This window comes from Bufo bufo, chromosome 1 (assembly GCF_905171765.1).
Source record: "Bufo bufo chromosome 1, aBufBuf1.1, whole genome shotgun sequence".
Lineage (NCBI taxonomy): Eukaryota > Metazoa > Chordata > Amphibia > Anura > Bufonidae > Bufo > Bufo bufo.
Window position 1 is genome coordinate 588572638 of NC_053389.1, and position 16603 is coordinate 588589240.

General features: G+C 42.6%; 1 protein-coding gene across 1 annotated transcript in view; it reads right to left on the reverse strand.

The window, feature by feature from the left end:
• CHCHD3 (coiled-coil-helix-coiled-coil-helix domain containing 3) overlaps positions 1-16603 on the reverse strand; it is a 153052-nt gene that overhangs the window by 132748 nt on the left and 3701 nt on the right. Inside the window, exon 2 of the mRNA XM_040413401.1 lies at positions 11316-11433. Within this exon, the coding sequence (XP_040269335.1) occupies positions 11316-11433 (118 nt within the window). The remainder of the gene's footprint in view (positions 1-11315; positions 11434-16603) is intronic.

Here is a 16603-nt window from a genome sequence, read left to right on the forward strand (position 1 = left end):
TAATATGGAACATAATTTGTCATTATGTGTAATCTCTGTATATACTATACATACATACATACCGTACACCATTGTATTGTAAAAATGGCATTTATCATGTAGAGAAAGTTAATACAAGGCACTTAATAATGTATTGTGAGATTCTCCATATTGCCTCCTCTGCTGGCTGGATTCATTTTTTTTTTATATTTTACACGGCTCGTTAGGGCCACCACTGCAGCGCAGATATGAGGTGGCCAGGACTGAAGCTGCTGCTCATGTGTGTCTATGTGCAGTCCCACAGTCCTGGCCACCAGGGAGTCCAGCAAGCACAACCACCGTGGCTGGATTACAGGGTGGTCGTAGCCATGGAAACGAGAAGTATATAATGTGATAAAAAAAAAATAATGAATCCAGCCAGCATAGGACCCAATATGGACAATCTCAATACATTAGTAAGTGGCTTGTATTAACTTTCTCTACATGATAAATGCCATAAGCTGAAGTGAGACAGCCCATTAATCCAGTGTTGGCGTTACAAGGCTATTACACTTAATGTACTTCCCCAATATATTGTATTACTATTAGTTCTAAGAGGGATTTCTATGAAGTCTCCAAAAATTAATTCCTGGAGCTGCAGACCTTGGAGAAAATGAGCTGAAAACAGCTAAGCGCATAATCCCATTAATTCTAGCTGCAGAAATTTAACGTTTTCTGTTTGCACAGTAAAATAAAAGGCACGTTTCAGCCATTTATCAAGAAAACAGATTCTTCCATTAGATGACAGCCCTGCATGACAGAAGGTTCCCATCACGTTACAAAGTGCAAACACAAGATTGCATATCTCAGCCTAAATAAACCTTAAAGGCATGGAAAAACCTTGATAACCCACACATACAGGTACCAATCCATCAGATCTCTTCCAACGGACAAAACTTTCCCGTTTCAGGTCTTCATACAGACCTGAAACAGGAAAACTACTGCATGTATTCAGGCTATTCAGTAGCATCATGTTTATATAATAGTCCCACATGGATATCCTATCCTGATCACTAGAATAGAAGTCCCAAGCTTTCACCCCCCTGGCTCCTCCAGAATGCGCAACAGCAGTGAGAGCTTTGAATGGCGTCTCAATCAAGCATGCCACCTAATGTAAAGACTATGGGACCAACGTAGAGAGCAGAGTACATCATGTGGCGGTTTTCTTCAACCCCGCAGACAATGAATGGAGCAGCAAGGAGCGTGCTCTACTCTCCTCCACAAGGCAGTAAGGAGGAACCCCTGTTCTAGTGATTAGTGGGGATTCCAGCAGCGGCCCCCCCCAGGAGTCAAACATTCATCACCTACCCCGTGGACAAGCAATAATGTGGAGAAACCTCTTAGATACCAGCCTCACCATTTCTCTGCATGCCTGCTTGAGGTCAGCAAATTTAAAAGGGTTGGCCACTTTTTAGATACAGTTGCCAATGTGTATGTAAGATGACTATGAAGCATTTACTAATATAGTCTTTGTTGATATTCTGTACCATTTCTATATTTCATGAGGTCTGCTCCTTATCAGCCAAGTCTTTTGTGCTGTCCACACAGGGGTCTTGTCCATAAAATGGCTGCTGATGGAGGGTCATGTGACCAGGCAAATCACTCAGCTTCCTCCAATCAATGCTGGATTACCGCAGATTACCCGTTGAACAAGCAAACTGCTGGTTCATCGGGTAACTGGATTGTTTGTGTAGGCACCTAAATCAACATTGGCTGGTAGCAGGTCGTGCAGTCTAATCAGCACTCTGCTAGCGGCAAATGAGTCTGTATGGCGACAAGCAATGGCATTAGCGATCGCTCCTCCTCATACTGTGGAGAAGATCGCTGCATGTAAATGCACTAGTCTCCTACACTGACAAACAGGCGATTGCCAGGAAGAAAGCGCCTGCTGAATTGTCCCGCATGAAAGATGTAATTACCTGATGAACAAGTGTTTTGCTCGTTCATTGGGTAATGGGTGACACCTTTACACTGCCAGATAACGAACGCTTTTTAGCGATTATCTGGCCGAGAATCAGCTGGTGTAAAGCGGCATTAACACAAGATGCTAAGGATCTGGCATCATAGCTTTTATTCATAAGTGATGCCAACAAATCCCGATTGATGCCACTAAAGGTCCTTTTACATAGACCATTTGTCAGGCAATTATCAAGAAAGAACTAGACATTCCTTTTTCCCCATACACAGCCATCACCTCCATTGTATGGGGACAAGCAAATGATACAGCAATCACTTGTCCCCATAGAAAATCAGTATTTATGGGCAGCAGACCACTGTTTAGACAGTACAATCTGCAGCACAGGAGCGGCAGAACAATAGGATCACCCGATAGACGAGCGTCTGCGCCTTTTACACAGGTCAATTATTGGGAACAAGCGCTTGTACAAATGTTCATCCCCAATAATCTGCCAGATTATCGGTCTGTGTAAAAGGAACTTAAGGCCCCTTCAGACGAGCGAGTGTCATGCTCCGGACTCACATGGCAGCACCCGTTCTGAACTCCGAGCACTGCCTTGGTCGCATAGCATTAGATATTGATTTATGACGCTATGTAACCCATAATGCTGTCAGTGTTATCCAATACATTCCAGAACTGTAAGGGTTACATAGCGTCATAAATCAACATCCAATCCTATGCGACCAAGGCAGTGCTCGGAGTTCAGGACCGGAGCTGCGTTACGAATCCGAAGCGTGACACTCGCTCGTCTGAAAGGGGCCTTACTCATAAATAGGGTGTCAAACTTCCATCAGGGTTCTGCACAACAGACTGTGCTAATGTTGCCATCAAAAGTATTGGAACAACTGTCATAAAGAGCATAGCACAAGTGTGAACAGGGCCTATCTGCAGTGGGTACTGCAATGTACCAACACAAAAGGAAATTCATTAAAATACGGATCACATCTGGATGCAACTTTCAGGTGTCTATTAGACATTTCACGTTTTTAATAGTAACCAAGCAAAAAAAAAAAAAAAAAAGGCTGATTATTTACAGCTCAGATTTATACATTCATGAGGTCCCCAATAAAGGACGGCGGTCCTAAAGCCTTTTTATGAGCGCACCATCTGCCTGAATACTGTAGCTGGTAGGGCGGCGGCAGCTCTGCAGACATAAAAGTTAATGAAGATGTCAGAAAGAAAACACACTAATAATAATAAATATTAAGTCAGAAAGCAGAGAGTTACAAAGAGTACGGTGACCTGCAGCAAGGCGAGAGTTTATTATCTGCTTTTATTGCTCCTTCAGGATTAATCTGCTTCTTTATTTCATTCCAATTTGAAACGCATAATATGCAAATAATCTTCATTTTATTGCGCGCCACCTAATAAGGACTGCAGGATGTGTCACGCCACATGAAGACAAAGCACATTTATGAATGCCACAACAGTGAAGAGAAATATATGAGCTTTTGGATCTTGATAAGCAATATCAGTGACAGCTATGTCATTCGTCTATTCCAGGAAGACGCAGCCAAACGACAATGGAGAGAAATCAAAATAAAATGTTCAGTATTAAAATGTACTAAACATACAGGGAACAGCAAACTTTGATATGTAGCTTTTTGGTGTGCATTTTTTGCCCAAAAAAAGGGTGTCCAAAAATGCTTGACTTGTTTTTCAAGTGTTTTTATTCATATAGAAACGTATGTACCCCCTTTTAATGTCACTTTCTTTGTAGCATAGTATAAAAAAAATAAAAATAAAAACACATGCTAAAATGCTACATACATTTGCAAAAAAATAAAAAATGGATATCTATGGCATAGATGCCAGAGCACGCTGCAATTTCTGAAAGCACTACGGACCCAAAATATATACCTCATGTCTGTGGAGGCTCCAACCCTGGTTTTGGCTCACGATCACTGATGGAAATCACTGACCAAATAACTGACGTGTGAATGAGGCTTAAGGCATAAGGGTTTGTGCACATGACCGGGATGTGCAAGTTACAGTGGAAATAGGGCAAAATACAAAAAAAATATAAAAAAATCTGTGCCCCCCAGAGGTCTTTCAATGACCTCTTGAATGACACTATATGGTAAAAAAAAAATATATATATATATATATATATATATATATATATATATATATATTTATTTTGAAAAAAGTTATTAAAGTTATGATAAAATGCGAGGTGATGCCGAGAAGTTCCTGGCTTTGCCCCCTTCCAGTTGACGTTTATGATTGTTAATTTGAGGTAGAATGGAGATGGCAGAGGAAGTCTCACGTCTGGAGGTACGGGCCGTCATGCAGTTTTTGTCTCTCCAGGACATTCACACTGAGGACACTACCCCCCTAGTGTTTGTGACATCTGTGTGAATGTCCTTTGCAGACATTCCCTGGAGAAACAAAAACTGCATGACGGCCCGTACCTCCACAGACGTGAATCTTCCTTGTGCCTCTGCCTTCTCAGGTTCTACATGAAATTAAAAATAGTTATAACAATCGTAAACCTCTGATATTTGCAGTTACATAACAAGATATCAACCTTTCATATGGTACCAAATTGATATGGTAGAAAGGGGTATTCCGGTTGGTACAAGTTATATACAAGTAACAGGACAGGTGATAACCCCCACTGATCACAAGAACGGCCCCATACCCCATACCGCCTGCAGGCCCCTTACAGCTATCCTGAAATGACTGGAGCAGCCGGTCACACATGTGCGCTCCCATTCCATTCACCTGGGAGTAGAAATAGAAATGAATGGAGTGGCCTTGTGCATGTGTGACCGGCAACTCTCGTCATTTCAGGGGAGCTTGCAGGGGGCCTGCAGGAGGTACAGGGCCCGCGTTCTCGTGATTGGTGGGGGTCCAAGAGCCAGGACCCCCACGATCTTAAAGGTATCCCCAATCCTGTGGATAGGGGATAACTTGTACCAATAAGAATAGCCCTTATCCACAGGATAGGAGATAAGTGCCTGATCGTTGGGGTCAGACTGCTAGGATCTTCAGCGATCACAAAAATGGAGGTCCACAAATGTCGCTGAACTGCTTCATGTGAATGGATCGGTAGTGCTCCATTTACATCTATGGACCGCCGAATACAGTCCTTGCAGCAGTCCTATAGAAGTGACAGGAGCAGAGCCCCAGTTCAGTGGTACTTGCGGACCATCATCCTGTGGATAGGGAATAAGTGTTAATAGTTGCACAATCCCTTTAAATCCATTGCTGTCACACATACTCTAATATAACACAAAACTGCTAAAATGAATTATTTTTGTAATATACTGGTGATGAATAAGAAAGAGAAAGCATGCAGATAAGCCATAAACTTTGCCAAAACTGCAAAAGGTCACATTTTCATAAATGCTGTAAATAAAGCTCTACAGAAGGAGATCAAACTAATTACACATTCAGCAAGGAAAGTACAGATGCCTCTTGGATATTCTGAGTGCTTGCCTTCTGTGTGGTTACACAGAGGAACATATGGGAAATAAAAAGCAGTGGAAAGCATTACATTGTGTGCCTGATGTGAGAGTCAGTGGAGAAGGCAGCAGCTGCAGAGCCCAAATATTAAGGAGACACTTCTCTGGAACAAGGAGTAGTCTGGCAAACAATTCTTCACAAGGTCCTCCAAATCCCGAGTCTCTGCTCACTTGTGGAAAGCGAGAGGCTATGGCATTCATACACAAAGTAAGCACTTCAGCAGCCTCTCCAATCAGACAGCGCTTCTCGGTTCATGGGCTCACTAATGACATCCATGCCAATTTCATGCATTTAAGCAGACACTTTGTAGAACATGTGGTGCTCAAACCCATAAAAACGTAACCAGGATAGACATTAAATAGATGTGGCACCATTCACAGGAAAACTGGAGCAGTAGTCAGGAACACAAATTCCGGCCTGATATAGGCCACTACTCCAGTACAGTATACACTATATACCAGCATTCTTCATGCACCATCTAGAGAACCTCAGGAGCCAAACTTGCTCTACAGGCCCAAATCATTCATAATACAGTCTACCTGCAGCAAGAAACTCCATCAGCTCAACAGAACCACCTGCAACTCCCATCATCCCAAGAACAGGGGGTCACATGTATAGAGAGTGGTTGCTATGGTAACCCTGCAGTATCTATATCTCCCATAGACTATAACAAGAGAATGAATGTTCATAACCGGCCAACGCTGCAAAGGAAAGCCCTCAGACGGAGTGAAAAGTTGGCTAACATGGATTTATTTGGGAAATTATCATTGAATTTGTGCTCGCTTCCTGCCGTAAAAAAAAAAAAGTTGCAAAACCTGGCACACATATGTAACACTTTTTGTGTTTTTACACCATTAAACTGTGAGTGACATTGTAACAGTAACTGTACTTTTCAAAAAAAAATAAAAAATAAAAATTTTCATATGTCATAGCAACATATCAAACGTTTTGATTGCTGGGGGTTCGAGTGCTGGGACTAGGGCTGCAGCTATCGAATATTTTAGTAATCAAGTATTCTACCGATGAATCCAACGAGAGTACTCTAATAAGAAAAAGCTAACTAAAGGAACGTTTTCTATAAAAACTCATCAGCCCCCCCCCCCCTTCCCCAGTGCCATTAGCTCCTCTCCAATGCAATTAGTTCCTCCAACAATACCATCAGATCCCCACCAGTGCCATCGCGCCCCCCCCCAGTTCCTTTAGCTCCCCCTTCAATGCCAGCACCTCCCCCTGCCAGTGCCATAAGCTCCTCTCCAGTGCCACCAGCTGACGCAACTGCCATCAGTTCCCCCACTCCCCCTCCTAGCCATCAGTGCCCAGCCGCAGCGCCAGTGAACTTAAAAAAAAAAAAAAAAAAAAAGTTTTAAATTCGTACGGTTAACCCCTTTAACTCCCCCTTTATCCATCTCTGCGAGTTTGGAGGTAGTGACGTATTGGGCATCCCTCAGTTAGGCACCTCAAGCATATCTTTTCTAACACCTCTGTTTTTCTGTCTTTTTGTAGAACTGGTAGCTATTAGGTATCTTGCTCAAGTTTGGAGACTGACTTCTATGCCCTCCTCCAGCCTAATCATGCCAAGCCTTTTAATAAACCCTCAGTAAATGTACAGCTGATATACCAGAGCTCAGTGCAGATGATTGTGAGGATGTGGTAGATCTCTTGGTGTCTACTATGGTTAGTGCTCAAGATGCATTGATTCAATGTAAATTCCTACACAATGCTTGCTACACTCCTGTTAAGCGCTCTGTGCGCTTCTTTCTCTTCATTCTCGCAATTGGTGGGGTTCCCAGCTATGGCTGAAACGATTACTCAAATTAAATTGATGAACTCGACACAAAAAAAAAAAAAATCCTCTATGCAAATTTTGGGCATCGATGATTCGTTTGTGTCATGTGACCACGCAGTGTGAGGGAAGAGCTTGCTATTACTGACGCTCTGTGGTCACCTGCCTGCCCGCACAGCGCTGCACTGTATCCTGACACATCGTGACCTGATGCTGTGTGACGTTAGGTCCCAGTGCAACGCGTGAAGAAGAGGATGGAAGATCTCTGGAGTGGCGGCAGTGCCCCTACAGGAAAGGCAAGTATTTTAAATCATAAATTTGACTGACTTTCTTCCCTTTCTGTGGGTGGACAGCAGCTCATCAAGTACCTGCATCTCAATTAGCTATTGTTAACTCCTTCCTCCTCTGCATATTATTATTATTTTTTTATTATTTGAAAGCACCATTATTCCATGGCGCTGTACATCTAAGAGGAGTACACATACAGAATACAAAAACACAAAACCAATAAACTTGAAACTATTAGACTGGCACAGAGGGGGAGAGGACCCTACCCACGAGAGATTACAATCTACAAGGAATGGGGAAAGACACAGTAAGTGCATAGAAAATAGTCCCACACATATATTGTAGTCCCATAGATACATATGGTATTAAATGGCTTCTCCCAAGTTACATGTCCACTGTCTAGAGAGGTATACAGCCCCTTGAACGTTTCCATATTTTTTCACGTTACACCCACAAATTTAAATGTATTTTATATGGTAGACTAACAAAGTAGCAAGTATGTGTGAAGAAAAAAGAAAATGATATAGTTTTCTACATTTTTATAAATAAAAATCTGAAAAGTGTGGCTTGCATTTGTATTCAGCCTTCTGTACTCGGATTCCCTTAAATTAAATTTAGTGTGACCAATTGCCTTCAGAAGTCACTTAATTAGTAAATAGAGTCCACGCGTGTGTAAATTTATTCTCAGTATAACTAGAGCTGTGCTGTGAAGCCCTCAGAGGTTTGTTAGAGAACATTAGTGATCTAATAGCATGATGAAAACCAAGGAACACACCAGACAGGTCAGGGATAAAGATGTGTAGAAGTGTAAAGTAAGGTTAGGTTATAAAAATAAAAAAATGATTGCAAGCTCTGAACATCTCATGGAGCACAACTGCAAACCAACCAAGACATGGCCGTCCACCTAAACTGACAGCCCAGGCAATGGGAGCACTAATTAGAGAAGCAGCCAAGAGGCCCATGTTCATTCTGGAGGAGCTGCAGAGATCCACAGCTCTGGTGGGAGAATCTGTCCACAGGACAACTATTAGTCGTGTAGTCCACAAATCTGGACTTTTTGGAAGAGTGGCAAGAAAAAATCAGTTTTTGAAAGCAAGCCATAAGAAGTCCCATTTGCAGTTTGCAACAAACCATTAAGGGGACAGAGCAAACATGTGGTAGAAGGGGCGCTGTTTAAATGAGACCAAAAATCTTGGGCCTAAACGCAAATCACTATGTGTGGCGGAAAACTAACACTGCACATCACCCTGAACACACCATACCGACAGTGAAACATGTTGGTGGCAGCATCAAGCTGTAGGGATGCTTTTCTTCAGCAGGGACAGGGAAGCTGGACAGAGTTGATCAAAAGATGGAAGGAGCTAAATACAGGGCAATCCTTGAGGAAAACCTGGTAGAGGCTGCAAAAGACTTGAGACTGGAACGACCCTAAACATACAGCCACAGCTACAATGGAATGGTTTAGATCAAAGCATATTCATGTGTTAGAAAGTCCAGACCTAAATCCTATTGAGAATCTGTTTCAAGACTTGAAGATTGCTGTTCACAGACGCTCTCCATCCAATCTGACTGAGCTTGAGGTTTTTGCAAAGAAGAATAGGCATACATTTCAGCCTCTAGATGTGCAAAGCTGGTAGAGACATACTCCAAAAGACTTGCAGCTGTAACTGCAGTGAAAGGTGGTCCTACAAAGTATTGACTCTGGGGGGCTGAATACAAATGCACTCCACGCTTTACAGATGTTTAATTCACACACATATGTTACTTTGTGTTGGTCTATCACATAAAATACATTTAAGTTTCTGGGCGGAAAGTGAAAAAATGTGGAAACGTTCAAGGGGTTTGAATACTTTTTCAGGGCACAGTAACTATATTCTACGAATATAGACGCAGTGATGAATGAATATCCGTTAAGACTTCACTATAGCATTATTGCAATTTATATGCAATAATAAAAAAAAAATATTGTAACATCAAATTTTCCATGACGCTAATCCTTCTGAATAAGACATGCTCCATAGCTTCTCTGCCCTCTTCCTCCTCTCAGTGCCAGTAGAGGGATTTTACAGTAAAGCGGTCCACAGAAACCTTACATTTTTCACCTCTTAAAAGGGGTTGTCCGGAGTTATGAAAAAAAAATATATAGCACTATAAATCTGATGGGCAGCAATATATAACGAAGCTAAGCAAGTTTTAGGCAAAAAATAAATAGATCTATATTTCCTAATTTCCCTGGTTCTCTTCTGGCCCTTTGTTTACCTGTAATAACAATCTCTGCCCCTCCCCCCTGCTCTTCAAAGGGAGTGAATATAAGTGCTGCACTGAGTGACATGTCTGCCTGCTGGGAGACTCAGCAGCATGTTGTATGTGTAGGACTACAAGTCCCAGCTGTACAATGACACTGCTGATGCACACGGGATCTTCCCCCTACCTATTCTTGTGCAATGCTCTGCAGAACTCCTCTGTCAGCTTCTGTGCCCAGCATTTGTCTCCTCACTGCCTGCAGCTACTGAGTAAAGCCTTAAGCCTTGAGTCTGTGCAGCTGAAGGGGTTAATGCTTTTCCTCAAGAATCCAGGGAGAGAGCAATAGGCAGCAGCCAGCAGTGCAGGGGGGCGTGGCCAGCACAGTGACTTCTCTGTACAGACACATATCTGCTCTCAGGCTTGTGCACCAAACATCATCAGAGCAGGGAGAGAAGCTGACATCACAGGTCATGTGACCCTCAGTGAAATCTGAGAAAGCAGCAACTGGAAATAAAGTAAGTGAATTGTAAAGTCCTTACATTTGCCTAGTTAGAAACACACAAAGAACAAAAAAATAACTCAGACAACCCCTTTAAGCATGTACTGTTTTGCACTCACAAGTACTCTCTTAGAGGGCAAGAGACTTGTATCTAAACAAAGTCTGCTAGCTCCTCATAATAACCGAGCAAAGCACCATAAAGTGATGTGGCTGCACTGATAAATCCATAATTTCATATCCAAAGCTGCACTCTTACTGAAAGAGGCTCAGTCACCAGGATCAACCCTATTAAACCAGACATACTGCCTGATAGGGCTCATCATGCTGATTAAAACAATATCTTTCTTTTGTCTGTATTATAATTAGCTACAGAGAAATATTTGTTTTCTTATTCACATGCAAATGAGCAATTGGAGCACTAGGAGGTGGGGCTGAATCATCTGAGCACTGCTTGGCAACACCCCCTGTGCTCTGCACACTGCTCCCTTCTCCTGATTGACAGGGTTACACATGCTGAGGGCAGAGCTGTGTCCTAGCATCTACATATCATATACTCTATGTACTATAGCTGAGATCTGCTCAGAAAGCTAAGGCTACTTTCACACTTGCGGCAGCAGGGTCCGGCAGGCTGTTATGGCGAGAGGCGGCCGGCATGCTGTAGTTTGCCGCGCTGCGGCCGGACGTCCGGCCCGCACCCATTATAGTGAATGGGGTCAGAGCGGACTTCCGGCGGCACAGTGGGATAGCGTTAGCAAGGATCTGTCAGGCTGTTCCCCCACAGGAACAGCCTGTCGGACCCTGCTGCCGCAAGGGTGAAAGCAGCCTAATATACACATTACTGCTTTATTCACAGACACAATGTACGATTATAAAGATACCAATGATAGGTGTTTGCTTCCAAGCATAGAAAAGACATGCATCTCTATGTGGTGATGCTATAGCTTAGTGGTATAGTGGTTTACCATGCATGTAGAGATCGTAGGTTCAAATCCAGAAGAGATTGAACCCCTCTCAGAGAATTACATTAGCATGGACAATACTAGCGGTATACATACCTGCATAACTACTAGAGATGGGCTGCTCAGTGGGAAGCTTTGGCTGTGCTGGAGGTGGCTGTGGTCTGGAGGAAGGAGAAGCTGGTTCTCTCATACGATTGATAACATTGTCAGACAGCTATTAAAAAAAAAAAAGCAATAAATTTAAGTAACATCACATCATCATGGCTGACCAGTGCTTCACATCCGATCATTCAGAATTTACTAAATCCTAAACAAAATGATGTGATTCCACTTGCAGTGGGCTTTACTAGTGCAGCAGAATACTGGCTGAAAACGGGTGGAGGTTTAGAGGAGTTTTTACAGGGGTGTTAGAAGAGTATTTGGTTCTCTGCTTCCCCAGTGACTTCTATGAAATCCTCAATCTGCTTCCGAGAAGTAACAGACCGCTTCTCAAGTGTTTTTCAAATCAGCTACTGAAAAACCCCTCTAATATTTTACACTCTGTGCACTCAGTCAAGGAGAAACTGTTGGGGGGTTCTGGTTGTGAACGCCTGTTTTCCGCTGCTGAATCAGTGGCAGATTTTAGCTGTGTGAACATAGCCTCAAGGTCCCTGCAACTGAACGGCCACAACCACATATTCTAGCGATATGCCATGACTTACCAATGATGGCAGACGGCTTTAAAGGGGTTGGCAACTTTATAGTAATTATCTAAAATGCTATGTGTGTATGTTATGCTGTGACACACAAAAAAGTAAGTGTCCTTATGCCTTAAAAGGATTCCGTCAGCTCCGAAACCCCCCCCCCCAAAGCAATCAGTATATCATTTAAGTGGTATGGAGTCCGATAATAACATTTTATCTACATACTCCCTTCCTTTCTGACGCTGTGCTCCCACAAACCAGCAGTAAACTGCACTGAGAGGACTCAAGGAGGAGTCTGCTCAATGCATTTTAGGCTGAGCTCCCACTTCAGTTAGTAACATGGTAGAGCAGAAGGAGCTGAGCAGATTGATATTAAGTTTTACGGGAAAAGATGCAATATAAGGCTACTTTCACACTAGCGTTAATATTTTCCGGTATTGAGATCCGTCATACGACAAACGGATCCATTCTTGCAATGATCAGTCTTAAAATGCATTCAGTTGGCATACATTTTGCCGGATCCGGCAGGCAGTTCCGGTGACCGAACTGCCTGCCGGATTCCTCTGCCGCAAGTGTGAAAGTAGCCTTAATTCCAGGTTGTGAGGCACCAAAATACAAAAGAAAGTCAAGGGGTGAATACTTTTGCAAGGCACTGTGTGTTCCCAAGCAATTAGTTTTGGCTCCCTACATGTTATTGAGGTCATGCACCGTCCAAGTGGCCGTCTGCTCCACCAGTTGTCAATGGAGCTCTGAAGCTGCCCATCCGGCCATGTGACGGGCTGAGCACTGGACGTGGCATCTCCTGCAGTCCCATCAGAAGAAATGAAGTGACAGTGTTGTGTCACCTGGCGGACTGCGGAACCCTGGCATCATGTTTATATCGGTGGACGACCCCTTTAAGGTCAGACAGCAGACTATAGCTTGAAGCTCACTGGTAGCACTCGTCATACTAAACACATACAACTGCCTCAATTTCTATATTTGACTATTACAGAAGAGCGCACCGATTGTAAACCAAATGGTCTCAAAGTTCCCAAAAATTCAAATTCCAGCCGAATCCAAATCTTTTGCGAATTGATTCAGATGAATCTGTCAAAATGGAGGCCAACAGGTCAGAAGACAGGGGAGAAGGCATCTGCCACCAAAAAGGGTTAATTTGTGGACCATGTTTTAATAAAAAAAATATATATAAAATCAGATGGTGCAATGTGTTCTTACACAGGTTGTTTGTCGGCACCAGAACTACACTGTCAGTGCTGTAGGGGGCAGTGCTGCTCCCAGTCACTTCAGTAGGAGCAGGGCAGCGCCAACAGTACACAGAACAGCTGATCGGCAGGGTGTCGGACCCCCGAGCACTAGCGAGTGATGGCCTGTCCTGAGAATAGGCAATCACTTAAAGGGGTTGTGTCACTTCAAAAAGTGGCATTTATCATGTAGAGAAAGTTATTACAAGGCACTTACTAATATATTGTGATTATCCATATTGCCTCCTTTGCTAGATGGCTTCATTTTTCCATCACATTATACACTGCTCGTTTCCATGGTTACGACCACCCTCCAATCCAGCAGCAGTGGTCGTGCTTGCATACTATAAGAGAAAGGGCTGGCCGGGACCATGGTACCTCACACAGTTTTCTATAGTGCGCAAGCGCGGCCACTGCTGCTGGATTACAGGGTGGTAGTAACCATGGAAACGAGCAGTGTATAATGTGATGGAGAAATGAATCCAGCCAGCAAAGGAAGCAATATGGACAATAACAATACATTAGTAAGTGGCTTGTAGTAACTTTCTCTACATGATAAATGCCATTTGCTCAAGTGACAACCCCTTTAACCACCTCAGCCCCCAGTGCTTAAACACCCTGAAAGACCAGGCCACTTTTTACACTTCTGACCTACACTACTTTCACCGTTTATTGCTCGGTCATGCAACTTACCACCCAAATGAATTTTACCTCCTTTTCTTCTCACTAATAGAGCTTTCATTTGGTGGTATTTCATTGCTGCTGACATTTTTACTTTTTTTGTTATTAATCGAAATTTAACGATTTTTTTGCAAAAAAATGACATTTTTCACTTTCAGTTGTAAAATTTTGCAAAAAAAACGAGATCCATATAGAAATTTTGCTCTAAATTTATAGTTCTACATGTCTTTGATAAAAAAAAAATGTTTGGGTAAAAAAAAAATGGTTTGGGTAAAAGTTATAGCGTTTACAAACTATGGTACAAAAATGTGAATTTCCGCTTTTTGAAGCCGCTCTGACTTTCTGAGCACCTGTCATGTTTCCTGAGGTTCTACAATGGCCAGACAGTACAAACACCCCACAAATGACCCCATTTCTGAAAGTACACACCCTAAGGTATTCGCTGATGGGCATAGTGAGTTCATAGAACTTTTTATTTTTTGTCACAAGTTAGCGGAAAATGATGATTTTTTTTTTTTTTTTTTTTTTTTTCTTACAAAGTCTCATATTCCACTAACTTGTGACAAAAAATAAAAAGTTCTATGAACTCACTATGCCCATCAGCGAATACCTTGGGGTCTCTTCTTTCCAAAATGGGGTCACTTGTGGGGTAGTTATACTGCCCTGGCATTCTAGGGGCCCAAATGTGTGGTAAGGAGTTTGAAATCAAATTCAGTAAAAAATGACCTGTGAAATCCGAAAGGTGCTCTTTGGAATATGGGCCCCTTTGCCCACCTAGGCTGCAAAAAAGTGTCACACATCTGGTATCTCCGTACTCAGGAGAAGGTGGGGAATGTGTTTTGGGGTGTCATTTTATATATACCCATGCTGGGTGAGAGAAATATCTTGGCAAAAGACAACTTTTCCCATTTTTTTATACAAAGTTGTCATTTGACCAAGATATTTATCTCACCCAGTATGGGTATATGTAAAAAGACACCCCAAAACACATTCCTCAACTTCTCCTGAGTACGGGGATACCAGATGTGTGACGCTTTTTTGCAGCCTAGGTGGGCAAAGGGGCCCATATTCCAAAGAGCACCTTTCGGATTTCACTCCTCATTTTTTCCTGAATTTGATTTCAAACTCCTTACCACACATTTGGGCCCCTAGAATACCAGGGCAGTATAACTACCCCACAAGTGACCCCATTTTGGAAAGAAGACACCCCAAGGTATTCCGTGAGGGGCATGGCGAGTTCCTAGAATTTTTTATTTTTTGTCACAAGTTAGTGGAAAATGATGATTTTTTTTTTTTTTTTTTTTTTTTTCATACAAAGTCTCATATTCCACAAACTTGTGACAAAAAATAAAAACTTCCATGAACTCACTATGCCCATCAGCGAATACCTTGGGGTCTCTTCTTTCCAAAATGGGGTCACTTGTGGGGTAGTTATACTGCCCTGGCATTCTAGGGGCCCAAATGTGTGGTAAGTAGGTAAATGACCTGTGAAATCCGAAAGGTGCTCTTTGGAATGTGGGCCCCTTTGCCCCCCTAGGCTGCAAAAAAGTGTCACACATCTGGTATCTCCGTACTCAGGAGAAGTTGAGGAATGTGTTTTGGGGTGTCTTTTTACATATACCCATGCTGGGTGAGATAAATATCTTGGTCAAATGCCAACTTTGTATAAAAAAATGGGAAAAGTTGTCTTTTGCCAAGATATTTCTCTCACCCAGCATGGGTATATGTAAAATGACACCCCAAAACACATTCCCCAACTTCTCCCGATTACGGAGATACCAGATGTGTGACACTTTTTTGCAGCCTAGGTGGGCAAAGGGGCCCATATTCCAAAGAGCACCTTTCGGATTTCAAAGGTCATTTTTTACAGAATTTGATTTCAAACTCCTTACCACACATTTGGGCCCCTAGAATGCCAGGGCAGTATAACTACCCCACAAGTGACCCCATTTTGGAAAGAAGAGACCCCAAGGTATTCGCTGATGGGCATAGTGAGTTCATGGAACTTTTTATTTTTTGTCACAAGTTAGTGGAATATGAGACTTTGTATGAAAAAAAAAAAAAAAATAAGCATTTTCCACTAACTTGTGACAAAAAATAAAAAATTCTAGGAACTCGCCATGCCCCTCACGGAATACCTTGGGGTGTCTTCTTTCCAAAATGGGGTCACTTGTGGGGTAGTTATACTGCCCTGGCATTTTCCAGGGGCCCTAATGTGTGGTAAGTAGGTAAATGACCTGTGAAATCCTAAAGGTGCTCTTTGGAATATGGGCCCCTTTGCCCACCTAGGCTGCAAAAAAGTGTCACACATGTGGTATCGCCGTATTCAGGAGAAGTTGGGGAATGTGTTTTGGGGTGTCATTTTACATATACCCATGCTGGGTGAGAGAAATATCTTGGCAAAAGACAACTTTTCCCATTTTTTTATACAAAGTTGGCATTTGACCAAGATATTTCTCTCACCCAGCATGGGTATATGTAAAATGACACCCCAAAACACATTCCCCAACGTCTCCTGAATACGGAGATACCACATGTGTGACACTTTTTTGCAGCCTAGGTGGGCAAAGGTGCCCAAATTCCTTTTAGGAGGGCATTTTTAGACATTTGGATACCAGACTTCTTCTCACGCTTTGGGGCCCCTAGAATGCCAGGGCAGTATAAATACCCCACATGTGACCCCATTTTGGAAAGAAGACACCCCAAGGTATTCAATGAGGGGCATGGCGAGTTCATAGAAATTTTTTTTTTTTGGCACAAGTTAGCGGAAATTGAT